Here is a 23,366-nt window from a genome sequence, read left to right as displayed (position 1 = left end):
ACACAACACTGAGACAAAAATAATGGTCAAAACTATCAGAATGTGGTCAAATCTGGCTCTACAGGAACGCCTAAAAATAAATTAAAGAACAAGTACCAAAAAATAAGGTAATTTTTATTAAAGAGCATTAGTAATGACTTTTTGGTAAAATTAACAATAAAATATGGTTTTTATTACCATGCTGTTTTGTAGTAAATGTGGTAAAATTATGTAATTTTAAACAAAAGTCAGTAATCTTAACGGTACTAGTATAACTTGAGATGGCATAGAAACGTGCATTTTGATAACCTCTATTTTTATTGAGTAAACACTTTTTGAATTTGCTTCTTGCCGGTTATTTGTTTTTTTCCTAATAAAAGCTGTAAGTTAACATCGACCAATATTTAAAATTATAAAAAATGTACATTTGTAAATGTACAAACTCCTGAACAAGGCTGAACTAAATTAGTAGATTTAACTGTAAGTAAATATATACTGCAAGCGTAGAGGTAGTGTGTTATTTATAGTTAAGCACATATATTCATATTCAGGCTTGTGTGCTCATTACAAAGCTTGGCTAAAATGCCCTTGTCAAGTCGATATACATATAGCTCAAGATAGAAAAAAACAGCCCACACATATAGCCGGGGGCAAGATGGGATTCAAACTAGCTAGCTCCACGTATCGATGGAACCATATTTGCATATTTCTGTATATATTTAACCATATTTGCATATTTTCATATTCATATATTGCAATGGAACCATATTTCTTCTTCTAATTTGAGCAATCTTTTCTTAAACTTGAGTAAGGCTTTTAAGGGGTGTTTTATAATGAGCATACAACCCAGCATATATATGTGTAACAATAAATAATGTCAGAGAAAAAGAAGGAATTGAAAGAACAAATAGTAATTATTTAAGTTATCCTCAAAAATATGAAAATATTAATTAATAAAAAATGACGTTTAAGAATAAGAACTCCGTATTTCTGCATTGAGAGTTGAAGCCGACAAAATGACGGCCTGTCTTTTTTTATACGAGTAAAATTACTTTTCATTTATTTCTTCTCATTGAGTCTTATAATCTGCACTAATTTGCTTTTTTTTTCAAGTGCAGATGTTCATTTTTAAAATATAGATAGTTGTTTACTTCCTTAACGTTAACACATTAACAAAATATTTTTACATAAAGCTACAATATTTGTAGATTTTGGAACCAAAATGTTTTATGTTTTTGCAGAAAATATAGAAGTTTAAAAAGAAATCTATGATAAATAATTACGGGGGCTATTGAGTGGAGAAAGTAAGGACCAGAGCCTCCAAGTATTAAAAAAAAATTCTTACGTTTTCTAAATTTTCAACTGGTTATGAACAAGATGGATCGTTAATTGTAATTTCTCAAATTCTTACAGTGGAATGCTTGACAAACTTCATAATTATAAAAAGAAATAGTTATAGCTCATCGCATTACATGATTTATGTTTATTTAATCAATTAAATTATAAGTTTTCCAATTATTTCCAAAATCTTTTCATGCATAAATTAAAGAAAAAGGCACGGAATAGTGGCTTGATCATTTACTTCTTTAAAAAAATTATAATTCTGCAACAGCAATTCTTATGTCGAAAATTTAGTTTGGCGATTAGTTAAGATAATCCTGTTAAAATAATTGTATTAGTTACGATATAAATCTGGTTAGATGATACTAAGTTGTTTCAAGCTAATTAAATAGTTAATTCATGTTGGATCTTTTTCATTTATGAAAGCGAGATCTTGTTGTCATAAGTTATGCATTTTGATATTTAAATATTTACAGACGCAATTTAAAGCTACGCACTTTTTTTCAGTGACAGAAACTGGTAGAGCAATTTTTTTCTTGTTGTTTCAGATTACTTGAATTTTTAAGATTTAAACTTTTATTTTTAATTTAACAACTGCACTATAAAAACTGTGCTGTAATAACCATCCAAAATTATAGTTGTGCAAAAGCATTGTGCAAATGAATGCGTCATTTCAAGTTAATAAACACTTTAAAGGGAGTAGATAAATACGAACACCAATTATTGCGAAAGATAACACTAAGCTCACATGCATTTACTTCCTTCATGAATTATTTTCGCTAATTTGGTGTACGTTTGTAAGACATGAGACGACCATGGCAGATTGTTGTCAGATTGTTGACAAAAGTGACAACCTGCCTCGCATGCTACTGAAGGTTCCCCAGAAGCAAAAGTGAAAAGACAGGTTTGTTATACATTTGTATAACAATGATAATTATGTTCTCATATGAGAATTTCCATAAATCTGTCGTATTAATTTTATAACATTTAATTTCTATAGCTTCGGTTTTGTTTAATCTAGAACGAATTCATACTAATATTCTCTCTTTTTGCTGTGTGTATGCTTTAATAAACCAATTAATTTAATTTCAAGAAATATTGTATAATATGCATCATAAATAAAATATTATTATTTTGTATAGTAACGAAAAAAATAATTTTGATGTCTCTTTGTGTATCATATCTTACTGTAATTTGTTACTGAATAACAAGAATCGTAAGGGATACTTTATACCATGTACTGTAAAAGAATATGCTGTTTCGCTACGCCACTTAGGTGTAAAGTAATTGCCACAACTTTTGATGCGGATTCACACTAAAAATTTTCATAGTGTATATGTAACTTTTAAATAAAATTTCATTTCTTTCTGATGAAGATTCAAAAAGAAAACAGCGAATATTTCCAAAATTTTTTTTTCCTCTTAAGAGTCATAAGAACAATATTATGGAAAGCAAAAGGAAATTTTTTGTCGTTCAAATACTGCAAAGTTATGAAATGGTAATAGGCACATAGTGCTTTAATTTAAGAATAGCTAAAATTTTTTTTGCATAATTGCACTTAAACTTTATCATTAGTTTAAAAAGCAAATATTGAGAAGCTAAATTTAGCTAAGAACCCCTAAATCTTATAAATGTATGCAGTTATAATCTATCTATGAAGCAATCTATGAAGCAATATCTATGAGGCAATGTCTAATGGTTATCTATGAAGCAATAAAAATATCTTTATATAACATAAAAACATAATGGTCTAAAAAAGTTTTCCATTGTTGTCAGTGCATTTTTATTGGCGGAAAATCACACGGTAGGATCCAATTTTTCCACATTAATTTTCATATTGGTTTGGTTGTCATTAGCATAAAATTGAGGTAAGTCATAAAGGCATTGTTTGGGTGGATCCTGGTATAGTCCACCCCATGGCGATACTTTTAAATCTCGCCAAACTAGGTTTCCGGGAGATATTTTGAAGAGATTATTTTGAATGTCCGATCACACCACTAAATTTCTTAAACCTGATTGGTTACTTGATATGTATACCAACGCGAAAGTTGGATTTCGTTAGAAAAGAGGTAAAACGGTTTATTTTTTCACCGTTTATGCTTCTGATTTCTTGCTGTTAGAATCATCGTTATTATTTCATTTTTTAACCGTTATTTCATTTATTACTATCATTAATTTATTTTTAAATTTATTTTTAATTTTTTTTTCGCTGTACAGGTTGAAAATGGCGAGTGAATGGACGAGGGAATTTTTAAATATATTGAATGTAAAAGTTAAGAGAGCGATGATTCAATGGTGTATGAATCAAAATTTAATTTGATGAGTTTAATATGATTTGATGAATTTAAATTTAAATTTAATTTGATATAAAAGCTTAGCCATTAGAGTGAAGGTAAGTTATTTTTTATTCCATTAAAAAGTATTTTATTAAATTTATAAAATCTCCCTAGAAGCAAGAAAAAAAATTAATTGTTATTCATAAGCTTGCGTCCTGCGCAAATAAATATTATGATTTGAAGTTATATGATTGTAGGACATATTATATTTTTTAATGATTATTATATTTTTATTGATATAAGCAGATGCAATTATTTTAAATTATATGAAATATTACCTACTTAATTGAAAATAATATTTATACAGTCTAATATTCTCTAAATAAAAGCCCCTTGGGTGATACAACTATGAAATATCAATATTAGTCCCATATTAGTTTACGATACATACTTTACTATAAACTCTGGCATTAGTTTAATAATTAACGCAGCTTAAACACATCATTGCACTATTTAACAACATCTTTACCAACATTGGTAAAATAAACTTTCCAAAGATTTGTAAGCCGTTGCAAGTTAGTTTTTAACTATTATTTAACGAGTCGTCCTTATATTTATTTACTTCTAATGCATAAATTTCAAAGTTTCGACAAACTTTACCGAAACTATTGAGATTCACTTAAATTTATATAACGTAACTGTCCCAAAACATCATTTTAAATAGATAAAAATCAATATTTAATCGGAAATTCGTAGCTTGATCGAAAACTCTACTTATGATGGACATATATATATATATATATATATATATATATATATATATATATATATATATATATATATATATATATATATATATATATATATATATATATATATATATATATATATATATATATATATATATATATATATATATATATATATATATATATATATATACATATATATATATATATATATATATATATATATATATATATATATATATATATATATATATATATATATATATATATATATATATATATATATATATATATATATATATATATATATATATATATATATTAACATTAAGGAGGTTTTTGTAAACATTACATATTTTTTGTGAATACTGATCAGGCATTTTTTATAAAATTTGAAAAAACTTATTCGCAATCATTGAAAGTGCCTTTTTTCTAATCAGTGATATTTATTTTGTTAACATTAAGGATACCTTATAAAAATTAAGTGTTTTTTTGGAAAACTTTTCATAGCAATACTGTTGATGCATCTTACTCTGCTGAATTTTCAGTCAGAACAATAAACCGACTTGTGTAGGCAGATACTGCGATTTAAATCTCTAGAAATAGTAAGTTTTTCAGTAAAAGCAAGAAAAATGAAGATGCTAAAATATATTTTTATGAGATGTAATACTATCTCGCGAGCCGCCTTCCTTATAATGTAGGCATAAATCTAAGCAAAATAATCTAAGCAATATGTTAAACAATTTCGTGCAGCTCGATTATAATCTAATAATATTAATGCAATATTTTACAATTTATTTCAAAGCTCTTTGCTGAAATTTTGTCCACATTTTATTCAATAATACTCATATTTTACTTCACTCAATATCGTGTTCATAAGGTTAGCTCTTTACATAATTTTAACATCTAGTCTTCTACACTAAGTCTGTTACACCATGTTGGTTATTAAATATGCTTACTTGAAAATTTAGCTGAATCAAGGACAACCATTATCATTCAAGTGCAAAATAATAATAATAATAAAAATCTTAAATAAATTAAAAATAAATCAAATTAAAATTTAAGAAATTGAGATTAACGCCTGTTAAATTTAGAAATATTTTGTTTCTTTCTTTATCTGACGAGCATTTGCACCTTAAAAAAATAAACGTTCTATTAAAAAACTTTTGAACCACATTTTTCTTTTATATCTTTAAAAATAACTAATTACATTTTTTCAAACAAAAACTTCAATATCTAATGAAAGTGTAACCCGAAGTCGAAAAAAAAAGTTTTGACAGCTTTATTAGCGATAATATTTCTCAATACAATGATTCAATAAAAAAAATCACATTGAAACAAAATTCTCCCTCTTGCTTCATGTTAATAAAAACAAAATGTGGCTCTGCTGTGTACTTTATTTGAAAAAAAAAACAAACAAACACCGTAACATTAATCAGTTTTCAAAAAACCAAAACAACTAACAAAAAGAAATACATTGGAAAGATAAAAATTTCATTAACAATCTATTTACCTTTCATAATTCCAGATATTACGGAGAGAAAAAAAGATCTATTAAAAGAATCACTGTTTAAAAATGTTTCAACTTATATACTTTATAGCCACTTAACCATGGTTCGCATTTCAAGATAATCTTCAAAATTGCTTCCTGTTAGTTGGTTAAAAACGATTCTAAAGAAATCTTTTTAATATTTCTCTTTAGTACGGAAAGGGAGTCACAAGCTGTGAGAATCGAAATAAAAATGGCAATGGAGCTAATTATCTTCAGTTTCAAAATAGGGTTAGAGAGAATTATTTCCTTAAAAAAGAAGCATTTCTTTTTTGTGGAGTGTTTTTTTCCCCCCGATTCTTTTGTGAATCGCAAAAGAGGGGATAAAAAACGCACCATAAATAAAATGAATCTTTCAGCGTAAACTACTGCTTTGGGTATTATAAATGGGTTGTTTTGAATAGACTAAATTATTTTTATTCAGCGGGCAAAGAAAAAAAAAGTAAGGGAGGCATTGATAGCTTATTTCTAAAGAAACTTTCGAAGAATGGAGCGACTCTAGGAGAATAAATGCCGCCGTATAAAATGAGCAATCTAAAAGCCATCGATTATTTTTCTCTCTTGAAATTAGTAGCAGAAATGTCACATCCAGGTGTATTTCTGTAAGTAATAGGAATAAATGTATTTAATCTATTAAATGAAAATGAAAGCAAAGATTATGGATTGTTGTGGAAAGAATGCTCAAAAATAATCAGAGTCGCATTATAGGCACTATTATTACATTCAGTTAATTGTTAAAAAAAGAAATATCTCGTTCCAATATATAAATCAAGTAAAGATTAAGTTTGAATATTTAATTCCTTAGTTCGGCGCAAAATATTTTATTCTGTTTTAGTCGAAACAATTTTTACATTCACTAATATACTGCTTTTTCAATTCTATTTTAAATTAATTATTAAAAGGGATTGTTAATAATTGCAATAAATAATAACATTGAAATATTCATACTATATTATTTAAAGTTAAAGTTTTGCCGCAATCTTGGGGAATTTTGCTTTGGTTCAAAATTATGTTCACCTCATTTGTTTACGGCAAGATGATTAACTTGTAATAATTATATTTCCATTACAATAATAATTATAATCTGACAATGCTAAAAAGCCACCCGCATTAAGAATAGCCTCTAAATTACAGAAAAATTAGGAAATGGATATTATTATATATTGAGTTTTTTAATGTAAACTGTAATAATTAGTCACTTTTCTAAAATAATTATTTTAAAAATTAACGAATAAAAATAATTAATCGGAAAAGGTCGTACGTCTTTTATAATTTTATGACCTTCCGTCATCAGAGTGCCAGCTGTGCGTCTACAAGACCATGAACGCCAAAATGCTAATGAAATTGTGGAGCATTAACTCCTTCCTTCTCGCTCCCGTGAAAATGACGGGGTGAGGTTTCGCCCTCTATTTCTCGCTCCCATGATATTGACGGGCTGGAGTGTTCAGTAGTAACGCGCCAATAAGAATAAAATAATTTATTTCGTTTGCCCCCGGGAAGCATTTTATTTCTCATTTTACACACCAGATGGCAGTACCAGGATATTTTTAAGGTAATTGTAGATAGTTTATTTTAAACTAGATTTCAGCACTAATCAAATGCGTAATACAAATACAAAAGCCAAAAATAGGCAATTTTATGACCGTTTTATTGAAAATTAACCAATCGTTAAGGTATTAACTTTTATGACCCCCTGGCCCATATCGGGTTGTTACGGGCCTTACTTTACTAATCAGCACGTCATCAAATGACCTAGCATGCAAAAGTAAGCGTTAGCTAGTAAGGATACTATTGATGAGTAAATACTATAAAAAATGAAAGTTTGTTATATTTTATTTTGTTTTCATATAGACCTTGATTCTTCATTCTTCAGAATCAAATGGCAGATACATGAATATCTTTAAATCCTTCCTCGGTCCTCAATTTTCACAGCGAGGGTCATTTTTACTGTAGTTATAGTTGACATTTTAAACCTTGTATACACTGTTAGAAATTCCTCGGAAAAAAGTTTTAAATAACAATTTATTTAATTGTTATTTCATTTTATTTAAACAAAACAATCAAATAACCACAAATAAGATGGTATTCAAACTACGAACTGTGAAAAAAATCAGTTTATTAACTGCTTTCACCAAATATGGTTAAACAACTAGAATTTTATCACGCTAACAAGACCCACCTAATGAAGCCATTTAGTTACTTGCAGGATAGTGCATATTATAGTGGAGAGGGTTACTCTGTTAATCTCATGGCTGACAAAACAGTGGTTCGAGTCTCAGCGTCGACATCATAATATTTCTCCATTCTCTTCAACACATGAAGCGTTCCCCGTGTCCCACAGTCCCCAATTTGTGACCCTGGGATGTTAGAATATAATGTTCTCATTCACGCTTAGATGGCATCACCATAAATCTGTCAAATTACCTCTAATATCCAGTTAAATTTCTTTTTTATGGTTTTGAAACCATGCAAGTCATAAATGGCTAAAAAACAGCGTATTTTTGCATTCGTTTTATTTTTAACTATATTAGTTATGAATGGTTTCAAAATCGTAAAGGCAAAAAATGTTCTTTATTGTAATCTATACGGTTAATTGGATGGACAGACTGCTGCTGGTTACTTTACCATAATTTTAGTATGAAAATTCTAGCAGTGTACGGTATGATTTAAGCAATGAGACATCGTAAATTTTAATTGTACCTGAAAGGCGTAACATTCTCCAGGTTCTAATCCTACAAATATAAAAATGTAATTCTGTCTCTCGGAGGGTGCAGCAACATTCAAAGTCTCATTGGCGACTACTTTTTCATGTTGGCTCAATTGGACTATGTAGTTAGTTATTTCTGCACCATTGTCATGGCTGGGCCGACGCCAACCAAAGAGGAGCGTTTCGTTCGTCGATGCCATCATCTGTACCCATGTAATCTTTGGTGGAACTGAAAAGCAGGAAAGGAATTAAATTAATATTCGAAAATCTATTTTAGAATCATTAAATAAATTTGAGCATTATTTCAGAATGAAATTCAGATATTAAAGATTTAGCAACATGTATTAGAATCATGAAAGGAATTTGAGACATTACGTACAAAATGAAACCGAGATAGTTAAGATTGTTTTACAAACATAAAAATCATCAATTAAATCTGAAAATTTACGATACAGAAAGATCTCAATATACCTGCATTTTAAGAATCTTAACTGAAAGGTTTACCTCGAAAGCATTCTACATAGTGTCTCGAAAAATGGTTTAGATTGGAAAAAAAAAATCTGCGATTTCCTAAATTCTTCAAATTATTCTAAGCGAGATAGCATAAAATCTATGGTGTTGTATCATTTATGAAATTAAATAAATATAAATCGATTCATTAGTTTCTATTCTCTGAAAATTGATATGATAGGAAAAATTATAGTTCACTATGTAAAACTTTATTCAGAACTTCGTATTTGCTTAGTAGAAGAAAATAATTGCTGTTTCTTATTTCTGCAAAATGGACACTAGTTTGGAACAAAACTGTATCGATGATTCTAAAAATATATCATAAAATACACACAAAGCTAAACTTTGAATATATTTATCAATGAATATACTTTAAATATACTAAATAAATGAATTAAAATTTCTGAAATTTGAATTGATTCACATTTCTTTTCTTTCTTCCAAATTCTTATGAATAAATTCGGTCATCGATGTAATTAAAATGGATAGTTTAGACGAAGTTAACTAATGGCTAGATAGATAAGAAGCTTAGATTAATTAATATCAACTCAGTGGAATAAAATTGTCTTATTGAATTAAAAGTTTCAATAAAGTATTTAATTGAAGCAGAAATGAACGCTTGATATCTTCATAAACTAAATAAACCTTAACTTGACGTAGCCCGCATATACCTTCCAAAGTTTGCTCGTATAATCCTTATACAAATTCGCAGTTCTCCACCAATTCGTATCAAATTTGAAATATTTACAGAGCGCAAAAAAATAAAAGAAATAAAATAAAACAAAATTAATGAAGCATCCACAATATTTGAAGAACATATTCACAACTACTATAAAAAGCAAAACGGGGGAAATATAATTTGGTATTTAAAACAAAAAGTAAATAAAATTTATTTGGTCTTTTGCATTTTTCAATGGATAGTGCACAAAAATATATAAATAAATAAATAAAAATAAAAGAAACGCTATGAATAACTTTTGATCCAATGATTGGATTTTCACGTACTAGTAATCAATCTGGCTGGACTTTAAAAGTACAAATTAGTTTGCGGTTGCGATATTTTATGTTACAAAACTAGACACAAAAACGTACTTTCTCGGTCTACATAAATTTTTTTTAACGGATTCTGATACTTGAGACAAAAATATTGGAGATACCCACAATCTTGGTAATATGATCTCAATAATTTGGTCAGGAAATTTGTCCAAAGGTTAAATCTCTTGATGCTAATTTTAATTTTTGCATATTTCTCCATATCTCCAGAATGTTTTAGGCGAGTTGAAATCCCCCCCCCTCATAAATTGGAAATTCGTTTATCCAAAGATATTACCCAATTATTCCAAGCAAATAATTATTTATTATTTTTTTATGTTAAAGGTCAAAAATTTTTTTTATATTATTTTAAATAATGTAATTTTGCATGGCGAATTACAAAATTTGAATAAGATCGATCGACAAAATAGTTACCAAATGGAATTTTGACAACAGTCAGATATTTAAATTTCCCTTCTTCGGGAACTATTTCACCGATTTTGTTCAAATTTTGTAATTTGCCTTATAAAATTACATTGTTTAAAGTTATATGAAAATTTGTATACATTACAATTTAATATTTTTTTGATCCATAATAAATAAAATAATCAAAAATAATCAATAATCATCAAAAATTATTTTTTCATGGAATTATTTTAGGATTATCGCTTATTATTTTAGGATTATCTTTTAATTCGCTTAAAAGTTTTTCAAAATATGGCGAAATACGCAAAAAAGGAAATTAAATTTAAGGGGTCCAATCTTTGTCTTCCCTTTGTTTTCCTAACCAAACTAAGGGAACTATATTTCTAATCCCTCATTGCTGCTAACCCCTATATTTTTGGGGTCAGAAATCATACTCCGTCTAAAAAAATAGATGTGTTTATTCAGATAAAATAAGTGTTTGTGCCTAATTTCGTAACTTAAAATATTGTGCGCACTAACTAACTAGCATATTTGAGGTAATCCCTTGAAATCATTAAGATTAAGTCTCATTTTTCATGAAAAATAAATAAAATTTTCATGGAAATGAATTTTTTTTAACTAATTTTAATTTCTAAACATTTTAACTGAAGCTTTGTATTTCAACTACTTCATCTGCAATGAAAACTATACTGTAAGTTGAATTTTGGTCATCCAGTTCAAGATTGCAGTTACTAAATGTGCTATTGCTGTACCAATACTAGAAATTTCTCGAAAAGAATACGTTAATTACAATAAATTCAATTATTATATAGCTCAAATTCAACCTACATAGTCAAGTAACCATAAGAAACGGTATTCAAACTGTTTACCGTCAGAAAATCTCTCGACTGTTTTCATCTAATACGGTAGGCGCAATCAGAGTTTTTTCCACGTCACGAGACCCACAGCCAATGACAATCGAGCACACGTTCTTCTTCTACCTGGAAGCTCTGCCCTGTGATAAGGATTACGAATTGATATTTACGAATAATTGATAGCGAATTGATTTTACTTTCGATCATCGAATTACTAATACAGCAGCTTGTGCTAAATAATCTAATAGTAATAAGTTTGTGGAGAACATCTTAGGAAATCACTTAGTTCCTTACAGCAGGCACATCTCACGACTGGCTAAACGGGAGTTCGAATCCCTCCCAGAGTTGAAAAATCAATGATTCCTTCATTCTTTTAACGCAAGACGAGTTTCTAGCGTCCAGTACTCAACATCCTGTACTAGCATCCTGTACCAACAGTTGATACTGTTGATCTTGAACTGCTGGAAAACGAAGCTCTCATTGACGCATAGATGACAGCAGCACAGTGCTGCTTAACACAAAAAAGTCCAGTAGTCCCCATCTCTTACGATAGATGGCGACTTCAGAAAAAATAATTAAGCCATATTTCAAGGTTCATTTGACAAAATACAATTGAACCACAATCTAACTCTAATGTCCATTACTTAACGAAAAGCCTTACCTAACATAACTTAACTCCAATCTCCAATTAATTGTCATTTTTACAGTTTTGAAACCATGTTAGTTGCAAATCATTAAAAAGCTATACAATTTTGTATTCACGTTTTTTTAAGCATACCAGTTGTAAATGGTTTTAAATCCATAAAGGTAAAAAAAAAATATCCTAACCATCAACTTCAAGAGAAATTGGACGGATAGATTGCTGCCGGTAGTTGTACCGTAATTTTAGAATGAAAATTCTGATAGGGATACTTGCTGTTGTTTTGCTTTCTGTTTACTCATACTGGTATGTTATAAAAATGCAACAATTTTGAAAAAATATTTAAATAAAGAACAGTAAAACCTTTTTTAAATTTTTCATAATCAAATTAACTTTAAATATAAAAAAAAGTTTACTTAAGTAAATATACCATACTACATTTTAATATTACTAAATTACATTTTACACTCCAAAACCACACAATTAGCATAAAACATGTAAGGAAAGGAATATTAAATCATTTTCATCTTTAATAATTCAATTTTATGCATTAAGGAATATTAATAATTTATTCAGATTTTACATTAAAAATAAAACACTTTAATTTAACTTTTAATATAATTTGAGCGAACACTATATTAGAAACTATACGTACAACACACATAAAAATTCACAGAAAAAATAGAAGCATAAAAGATCTCATATTGAAACTAATATTAAAATGCATGAGCTTCTATGTTTGAATATCCTCTTAAATAAAGTCATAAAATACATATTAAAACTTTGTCGATGCAATAAAAACCTATATTCAACGAACACAAAGTAATTAAAACTGGCTTTAAGTTGTATTAAAAATCAATGCGAAAGGAATTAAAAAAAAGTTTTCTTTCTCCGAATAAGACATAAACAGTCCAGTAAAGAAAGTTAAATATTTGCTTGAAAAAGTATTAGAAAAAGGATCTCTAGAAAGAATATCTAAGTTTTTATGCAGTTGATGTAATCCTTTCTTTCTGATGCATATTACCGCTTAATTAAAAGAAATAAAGATTTTCGGGAAATTTTTATGCCTCTGCTTCGATGTGTGAAAAAAAATTTCCATTATTTCTTCGACAAAAAAGAAGGTTCATAAATCCATGGACACCAGCATAATTTTTTTCTCTATAAAACTTGGGATCTATAATTAAAAAAAATGCTTCAGCAGAAACTCATAAAATTTTTCTTGGATTAAAAAAAAATGTATATGTACAAAAAAATAAAGCGCTTCAAAGTAGGTTCCAGATATTTATGGTGATAAAAAAATTTAATAAGAAAGTCTTGGAAAAAAAATTATGATTTTATTTATCCCCAACATCCAGATATGTTCCTTGAGTGCAGATTTTACTTTCAACATTAACTATGAATGTATATTAATATCACTGAAAAAAAAATGCAAACTTTGTTTTGTAAACATTTTACTACTATATTTTTTGTTATGAAAGTTTGCTATCAGGCATAAATATTTGCTTGATATTATAAAAAGCTACATTAACTATTACATTAATGGAATATTATTTTTTTAAAAAAAATATTTGATTTATCTTGGTTTTATTCAAAAGGTATTATATCGTAAGAAACGATAAGAAATATGCAATTATAAAATATTTTTTATTGTTAAATATTTTATATCAAAAAAGGAGAAAAACTTAAAATAAAATATTTACTATTTAAAATTTCAAGTTTCCATGTTACGAATAATATATGACAAGTCAAGACTGGCTTTCATATTTTTGCTTAGAACTTGTTTGAAATTTCAATATTAACTCTGACATATGTTCAATTATTTTACTTTCTTTAAATTTAGGTAACACTCACTTCTGCAGTTTTGTATAAACCATGAATTTTTACTTAAGGTGAAATAAAAGAAGAAAAGGGGAGATTAAAACATTCATGTGCAATGTGAAAAAAAAATGTGGTAATACCTTAATAACTCATGATCTAATGATCACCTTTTCGCGTACTCTGACTCAATTTTATGGATCGAACGTTTAAAATTCAATGCGCAATTTTAAGGTGGCTAAATTTGCAAAGAAATTAAATTAACATTGATGAAAAATGTTCAGCTGTTCTCCGTTCTAAATTATTGTGACCGTTTTCCGTAAATTAGATCAAAAGTGAGTGAGGTGTTCTCTTTTTTCGTACTGTATGTAGCTTTAGTTAGCCTTTAAAAACACATGCTTCAAAAAATTTATATAAAAAGCTAAATTTATAATTTAAATAAATATGATAAAATTCTTAAAAGTAGATAAAACTTTTAATTACAAATGTTTCTTTCTGTCTTTAATCTAAATATTTTGATCCGCAATTTAAAAAAATGTTTTAATGTCAGAAATTTTCGCAAACAATTTTTTTAAAATTGTCATATTAAAATACTTTGTAAGATGAGGCCCTTTATCTAGAAATTAAGCCATAATTATAAAAGTAGACATTCCAAAAAAGAACACTGTAGAAGTAAAATGCTTCTACAAATCAAATATCTCAAATGATTGAAAATATATCTTTCAAAAACAAAGAATCTATGAATTGTTTTTTAAAAAAAAACTCTTCAATGAATAACTCTAAATAAATGACCCACTGTAAAAACTTGTGGTCCATAATTTGAAGAAAAAAAATGCTTCAAGAAACTTTGTTAAAAAATTATTAGAAATGCATTACTCTAAAATTTCAGTTCAGATTTTAAAACCAGTCAGACCAGCTTTAAATCAACAACCAGTTCAGATTTTTAAAGAAAAATAATGCATCAATGATCAACACGACACATTTCATTTTTATTTTCTGACTTATCCACAATTTAAAAAATGTGCTTTTGCAATCCATACAGCAAAAAACATACAGCCACTGTGGCCCCACTTTTACCGCTTGTCTTAAAAATAACATAGTTACGGAGAGTTCCATAAATACGAGTTTATATTATTTTTCCATGAAACTAAAAATTGCATTTACAAAAATCTCATAAATCTTTTTTTATAGAAAAATGCAAAAATAATTAAGTTCTCCTAAAAATACTTCACATTTGAACGATGATTGAGAATTTTAATCTTTACTTTAATAAAAAGGAAAAATAAAATGTTAACTCAAAACATTTCGGTATTATTTTTATTATTAACAATGATATGTATTTCTTATACACAGATTTTATTCTTATTACTATGAATCTGTATTAGTGTCACAGCATCATTGAAAGAAATTAAATTCAACTTCTTTTCATAGAATATTAAATTTGACATTATTGTGAAGATGAAAATAAAATTCTTTCTTCATATCCCCCCGAATTTATTCTACGCATTTTCAATCATATAAAATCAACTCAATTTTATTTCTTGAGACGATAGTGAATTCTAAAGATTCTAAGATAGTTTTATTGAAAATGCTGGAAGATTATTCGAAAGATATTTCATTCCTCCAGTTTTAAAAAAGGAAGAAAAAAGCATAATAAACAACAAAAGCCAAGATTTATTTATCGGGCTCACGTTCTTATTTTAAGTTTTGGAAAAATACCAGCTTTCTTATAATGATGACTTATTGCTGAATTTATCCACTGGGTAATGAAATTATTTAAATAAATGGGAAAAATTTCGTGGCTCTGTTAAGAAGAAATGCTTTGTTATTTCTCTAAGCTATATAATCTGAGGAAAGAGCAAAAATTAATTTGTTGTTTGAGGTGGTATTGCACGTTTAATAACTGTTTACTGTTTAGAGAAAATAAAGTTTCATACAGTTTAATGATTTAGTTGCACTAAAGTGCAATTAATCTGTTTTTTTTTCTTAATGACTTTGATTTTGAATTTAGTAATCTAGTTTTGGGAAAATTTTGCGTGAAAGCTCAATTAGAAAATATTAATATGCCAACTATGGGCAGGTAGGAATGTCATTTGCTAAATATTGAAAACGGTTTACTCAACAAAAGTATTTTTTAAAAAAAATTAAAAATTGGGACCATTTCAAAATTTTTTAATAAACTATTATACTTCAGTTTCTTAACATTAGTGATAGTTGATAATGTATATTTTTCTATTTAATGTGTCCCTTATGTTGCAAATAACTATTTCAAGATAAATGGACTTAAATGTCTCAAATTCAGTAATTACTGATAATAAATGTTTTCAAAGAAGATATTTCAACTGGACCTAATAACAATTGAAAAGTAACATAGTTCAGTGTATAGATTTTCATATTATCTATCCACCTAATCTCTCTCTATCTATCTATTTATATAAATATATATATATATATATATATATATATATATATATATATATATATATATATATATATATATATATATATATATATATATATATATATATATATATATATATATATATATATATATATATATATATATATATATATATATATGTATATATATATATAAATGTATACGTATATATATATTCATATAAATCAGTGATTAGATGATTTTGCTGTAAAATCAATTTTCTGACACAAAAAAAGATGCCATTTTCACATACCAGGAGTGTGATAGATTTTAATGTACTGCGTACCACGAAATTCTAAAGGCTGCTTTAGGCGTATGAAAGTTCTTCAAATAGATTCTTCACATTATAACATGTATTGCTTTTTTTTTTTTTAAAAAATAATATTAATTAATAGCTTTGTTTATAATAGAAAATATTTTTTAATAATTTTTTTGAGTTTCTTGTTGTGCAAAAACAATTGTACAATAAAAGTACCATAACCATAAAACTTGAAATGAGGAAGTTTTCGCATAAAGAGTACTCTATTTTCTGAAACTCAGTTTTTACACCAGTTTTAAAAACATACAATTTTTAAACGGAAAAATATAGCTGGACCAGTTACGTTAAGACACAGAAAAATGCATGGTGCGTTAATTTCAAATTACACAGAAAAAAAACCCCAATTTTTTTTCCTCTAAATTTTCTTTTCTTTATCCAAAAAATGACGAAAATGAAATTAAAAAAAGGAAAAAAAAAAAAAGGAAAATAAAATTTTTTCTCTTGATTGAACATGACTTCAAAAAGGTTTGATGTCTTCCAAAAAGCAGTTAAAAATTCGTCGAAATTCGACTGACCTTCTTAAACTTTCAAATGGATAAAAGAACTTCCATCCCTCGACTTCCATAAGTCAAGAGGTCGAGCAGAGAAACGGATGAACCCCTTTATGGGCCCGAGACCCGCCTTTGTCGTGTTCCACCTGCAATCGATTGCTGCTCCACCCCCATTGTCGGCATTAAGAATGAGCCCTGGTGAATGATATTGGAGGTCGCTTTTATCTCCACTACCTACTACAGAACCCAACGACCATAAAGCCTTCAACGAAAAATCACCGGAAATGCTGCATTAATGTTATTTGTTGTGAGTGTTGTTTCGATTATCGTTGGGGGGCTATTTTTATAGATGTATGATTTATGGAAATGGTTGCCGGAAAGTTGCCATGGAATCGACATTGAAAGAGTGCTGGAAAAAACCAACATGGATTTTTTTTCTTCAAACAGCAGTTTTATATAATTCAAACCTTTATAATGCCAGATTTTTTTCCCCTTAAAATCGAATCGACATTCCGCTTTCAGACGTTTCTCAAAATAATGAACCGATAAAGAAGCAAAGTTGTGCAATGAAAAAATGTTGAGCGTGTGTTTCTGACTTTCTATGAATTCTTATTTAAGTGTCTATTGAATATAATTTCGTATCACTATTTCTCTTGTTCTCTTTTAATTTCGAGGAGAATCTCGTCTGCAAAAAAAAGCAGACTGTTCAAATTGAAAAACTATCATAAAATGATATTGATAGAAAATATTGATTGCTTTAAAAATTATTTGTTGAAAAAACATATTGATTATTTTTTCATATCTTCAATTTTTTTTAAGTGGATTTTTTTTTTTTGTTGCTGTTGATGAAAGTGTTCTAAGAGAAAAAAAAATGAAGTCTATGAATTTAGCACATTTGAATACTTAACAGACAATAAACTCTTAAGAAAAATTTCTGAGTAGAAATCAGGAAACGTATTCAGTCTTTAGGAACAGCTCACCCGTAATATGATATGGGTGTTGCAACACTCTCAAGTCTCATAGTAGTTTCAACACAAAGGTAATTGTTTAATTGTGTGAGCGAAAAATGGAATGCCAAATATAATTTAATTCTTGTTCCAACCAGCCATTGCCTCACTTGTTTAGCAAAAAACAAGCTACCAAGTAAATAAATAAACAACAGTTTTAATTTAAGAACTAAACCCAACTTTAGGTTAGTTCAGGCTTTTTCCGAACTTACAGCTGCAAGCTTTCCTGCATAAAAAATTCCAGTTTCTCCCATGTCATTCAATTAGAAAGTACTGCGTAGTAGGGGAATTTCCGTACAATTTTACCCAGAGGCTCACCGCTTGAAGGGCTTCCAGAACTATAATAGGGCAATCTGAATTGGGCTTACTTCGATGTGAAAGAATTGAGATCACTACTTATAATTTTAACAACAATAATCACAAATATTTTTTCAATGAATTACCATCAGCTGGCATAGTGAGATTCTTTGCTTCCCAGTTGCTATGTCCGGCTTCATTCACTGCTGCCAGTTGAAAACCATAAGTTACTGCTGGTGCTAAATATCTTACGGTATAGCTGGTAGCATTTGAAGGAATTTTATCGTCCATATCCAACCAATCAGCTCCTCCGGTGCTATAGTTTTTCATCTGCAAGTGGTAACGTTTTATTGGTAAATTTCCTTTGTATTCTAAGCTCCAGCGGAGTAAAGCGGTCCTTGAATCCAGAGCTTCAACTGAATCCACAGATATCTCAGCTGGCTCTGAAAATAAAAAAAAAACATATTAAAACAAAGAAGAGAGTCGTAGTGGCTCATGGGATAGAGCATTCAACTTCCAATGAGAAAAACCGGGTTAGAATCCCAACGATGGCTAGTCAATATGAATTCCGCACCTAGCTCTCAGCGATCACAGTGTTGACGTAAAATATATCCTCAGTGGTAAACGGATCATGGGTTCGAAACCCTTTGCCGTCAGGCAATGGAACTCTAACCCATGATCGACGAGCTCTGACCCTGTCACTATAGACCAGTTCTAATTCTAACCCTGCAAATGCGGGTTAGTTCCGTCAAAAAGTCCTCCACGAAGGCAAATTTCTCTCATGGCTTGATCTAGAAGTTACCGTGTCTTTTAGATTGGGTTCAAATTACAAGGTTACTGAGTTGAATATTAGTAGTAGTAAACCCAAAATTAGGTCGGCTGTTCAACGACGGAACATAAAATAAAACAAAGGAGAATAACTTATAGAAGAAAAGTATTGCTTTAAAAGGACAAATAGCACTTTTGTTTTGTTAACCAGTTATTTAAAGAAAAGCTCTTTTATCAATGCACACTGGGTGTCTCCTAATGAAGACCTACATTGCACACTGTAAAAAATTCTGATTTAAGTTACGGTAAAAAGTTTCGGTACTCAGGGTGCCGTTACTTTATACCGTAATTTGATTCGGTTTACAGTGCATTCATGTTTCTTTTATTTCATTTTTATGTTTCAATTTAAGTTAAATTCTCTTATTTTCCTAAAATTATCTTTTCATTTAGGTGTTATTTGTTTTGCCTTTTAAATATACCTAGAGGTCAATTTTCTCAAAATTGCTTGGGGCATGGAGCCAGAATTTCTGTGCTAAAAGATTCTCCATGTCAAAATGTCATATTTGGCTCGAGCAAAATTTTAACAGCATTACACTTCATTGTAAGAGATTGTTGCGGTGAATAATGCTGAGATGATAACATGATAGAAGTTTTAACCGAATTTCATTAACACTAGGAGGCTCCGCCCCCTGCTCGCTAATGCTCGCCAACCCCCGAGAATTGCTACGCAATCCTATGTGGTTCACGCCGTGAACCATGATTATGATTATTATTAATTGTATATTAATTTAGTCTATAAAACTAATTTTCTCCCTCGAAAATATTTGCTTAAATAACTATTGTTTAAACAATTATTTAAAACTAGGAGGCTCCGCCCCCTGTTCGCTGACGCTCGCCAATCCCCCAGATTTGCTACGCAATCCTATGTGGTTCACGCCGTGAGCCATGGCTCGCTGCGCTCACTCGCCAATGGACACAATGTTCTAGCACAAAGACATAATATATTATCATCAAAGACATAGTATTTTATCATCAAAGACATAGTATTTTATCATCAAAGACATAGTATTGTACTTATGTAGAAGAATTCTACCAATGTTCTTATTGGCTTTTAAAAAAGTATATTAGCTATTTAGATTGTACATGGTGAAAAAATCAAAACATTAGCTAAATAAGAAACATATTAGCAAAATAAAGTATCAAATATTGCTTCACTAATATTTTGCATTTTAAGGCGTGAAAATTCAATGCATAAATAAACGCGAAATATAAAAAAATTCAATGCATTCAATACAAACACTTAAACGTTTTTTAGACGTTTAGGTAGCTCCCAGTAAAAAAATATCAATTCAACAGCGGCCTTTTAAAGCATTCTCACTTCAATTAATTAATTAATTCCTAATTGAGTTTAAATTAAATATTGTCATGTTTTTAGTGCATGAATCTGAATTGAACAACCTGATAATGCTCACTCTGGTTATTGTTATCTGGTTGCTCACTACGTGCTCTTGCGCACCGAATCCAATAAATTAAAAATGAAAACTGTTGCCAGCGCGAGAAAAGAAATATCATCGGTTTTATTGATACATACATACATACATACGTACGTATTAGCGTTTTATATAATATAGATAGATAATTTCTTTTTTAATAAGCATCATAAATTAAACATAAATTGTAACACAGGAATTAAAAGTCTATTGTTGATTATTAGTATAAGGGTTATTTGTAGTACTTTAGGACATCGATAATTTATAAGAACCTAATGGCAGCAATAGAATTATTTTTATATCTATTTTCGACTTAAATCAATCAAGGAAATCAGCTAAAAGAAGCAACCGAGGCATTGAATTATTGTCTTGGTTATGAGAAAATAAATAGTTTATTTAAATTGACCCTAATTGTCAAACTATTAAAGGCATATGAGTTATAATTTGCGGCAAGTCACCTTGTGTTTACATCTTGGGATAGGTCTTTACGATACAACATTAGTATTTTTATTATAATTCCGATATATTTTGATATTTGGGTGTGTGTTCTTCCTTATTACAATCCATAAAGGCTGGAAATGTCAAGTACCATAAGTGTGTTGTTGTTTAATCTGTATTTAATTTTATATATCATTAACTTTAATGATTTACAAGTTAGGAAATTTTGCTATGATAGGAACCTTGAGGGGTGAATTTTAGTTCAATAAGTATTTTTTAAAATTTTTTTTTCTTAAAGTACTGGCTTCTGAAACTTAGCTTAAGAGTTTTTTTTATTAAAGTTTTCAAAAAAGTGAAATTTTTATTTCGCATCCCTTTCATCATTAAGTGTAAGGGAATATTGACTAATATGACAACTTGGATATTTACTCTAGAAACAGCTTTAGGCAAAGATTGTGCTCCGAATAACAGATACTCTTCAAACATTAATTTCAAAGAGTATTTTTCCTGTTTCTGAAGACATCAATGAATACTAATAAGCAAATTTTAAATTTATTCCAAAAATAACGAGTTTAATTTTAACACTCCCCGTATTTATAATTAAGTTATTAGGCAAATTTTAAGATTTCTTTGCTCATGAAGCATATTTGTGTCTAATTAGAGTAAAAAACTTGAAAAAATTATCTTCTTATCATGATTTCGAATAAAGGGAGCACAATACTTTTCTTAACTAACCCATTTGTATCTAGCTTCTTTGAAAAAAACGTTTTTTTTAAGAAGGAAAAAAGTGTTAGTTATTAGAGTTCATATTATAAAAAAAAACACTGTACAGTCTATCTTAATATAATTGTAATTTGAGTATTTTGTACTTGAATCTGAAGCCGAAAGACTTTGTTTTTTGAATGATATTTTTGAAATTTGATTGATAATACAAAGAAATATCTACAAACTAATAAATTCATGAAGCATAGACTATGCATTATATATCAGCATATTTAACCGAAGATAATCAGCTGATGCTTTATGTTTTTATTTAATTTAATGATGATAGAAAAATAAGTGAGTTAAGAGATTTTGATATATTTTTGCATCCAAATATAATTTCGAATTTTAAAATATATTTTATTTTATAACCGGTGTTGAGTAGTCAACCTAATTCTGAGTTTACGACTTTGCTTTTTGAATGATATTTTTGAAGTTTGATTGATAATACAAAGAAATATCTACAAACTAATAAATTCATGAAACATAAATGATGCATTATACATCACCATCTTTAACCGAAGATAATCAGTTAATGTTTCATGTCTGTATTTAATTTAATGATGATTGAAAAATAGGTGAGTTAAATGATTTGCATATTTTTATTTCCAAACATAATTTCTAATTTCAAAATATATTTTATTTTGCAACCGGTGTTGAGTAGTCAACCTAATTCTGAGTTTACGACTTCGGTTTTTAAATGGCATTTTTTAAGTTTGATTGATAATACAGAGAAACATCTACAAACTAATAAATTCATGAAACATAAACTATGCATAAACTATGCATCATCTTTGACCGAAGATAATCAGCTGATGTCTTATGTTTTTATTTAATTTAATGTTGATTGAAAAATAAGTGAGTAAAGAGATTTGCGTATTTTTTCATCCAAATATAATTTTGAATTTCAAAATATATTTTATTTTATAACCGGTGTTGAGTAATCAACCTAATTCTGAGTTTACGAAAATTTATCAGTTTTCAAATCCATAGCCTTGTAATTATGAACTCAACCTAGATGACAAGGGAACTCCTGGATCCAAGCATTGAGAAAAACTAGACATCGTGAAGGACATTTTAATGGAACTAACCAGCATTTGCATTACATGGAGAGGAAAACCACGATTACATCCCACGATTAACTCGATGGTAAGGGGATCCTAAATCGTGATCCGTCTACCACTGAGGATGTTTTACGTTAGCTCTGTGGTTGGTGTGAGCTGGGGGCAGAGTTCGTATCAACTAGCTATCTCTGGGATTCGAACCTGGGTCACCTAATTGGGTGGAGAACGCTCTATCACCTGAGTCCCCTCAAAGTCAAAATATAAACAAAATCAGCCCAAAAGAAATAAAAAAAATAAAATAATCGCGATTTTTAACTCTTTTCTTATAAATTATTTAACTGGTTTTGCCAGTTAATGTGGTATGGCTAATTTGAATGAATCTTAGAATGAATCATAGTCAATTTAAAAGAAA

General features: G+C 28.6%; 1 protein-coding gene across 4 annotated transcripts in view; it reads right to left on the bottom strand.

Moving 5' to 3' along the window:
- The window catches only part of LOC107441786 (tyrosine-protein phosphatase 69D), a 542,487-nt gene that overhangs the window by 177,069 nt on the left and 342,052 nt on the right, over positions 1-23,366 (bottom strand). For all 4 annotated transcript variants that reach the window (XM_071183653.2, XM_071183654.2, XM_043039328.3 and 1 more), the window contains 2 exons: positions 18,579-18,875; positions 8,595-8,830 (listed from right to left, as the gene is read on the bottom strand). In XM_071183653.2, the coding sequence (XP_071039754.1) occupies positions 8,595-8,830; positions 18,579-18,875 (533 nt within the window). The remainder of the gene's footprint in view (positions 1-8,594; positions 8,831-18,578; positions 18,876-23,366) is intronic.

Source organism: Parasteatoda tepidariorum, chromosome 7, assembly GCF_982258835.1.
Source record: "Parasteatoda tepidariorum strain Cologne lab strain chromosome 7, Ptep-v5.0, whole genome shotgun sequence".
Lineage (NCBI taxonomy): Eukaryota > Metazoa > Arthropoda > Arachnida > Araneae > Theridiidae > Parasteatoda > Parasteatoda tepidariorum.
This window is presented reverse-complemented; position numbering and strand designations above follow the sequence as displayed.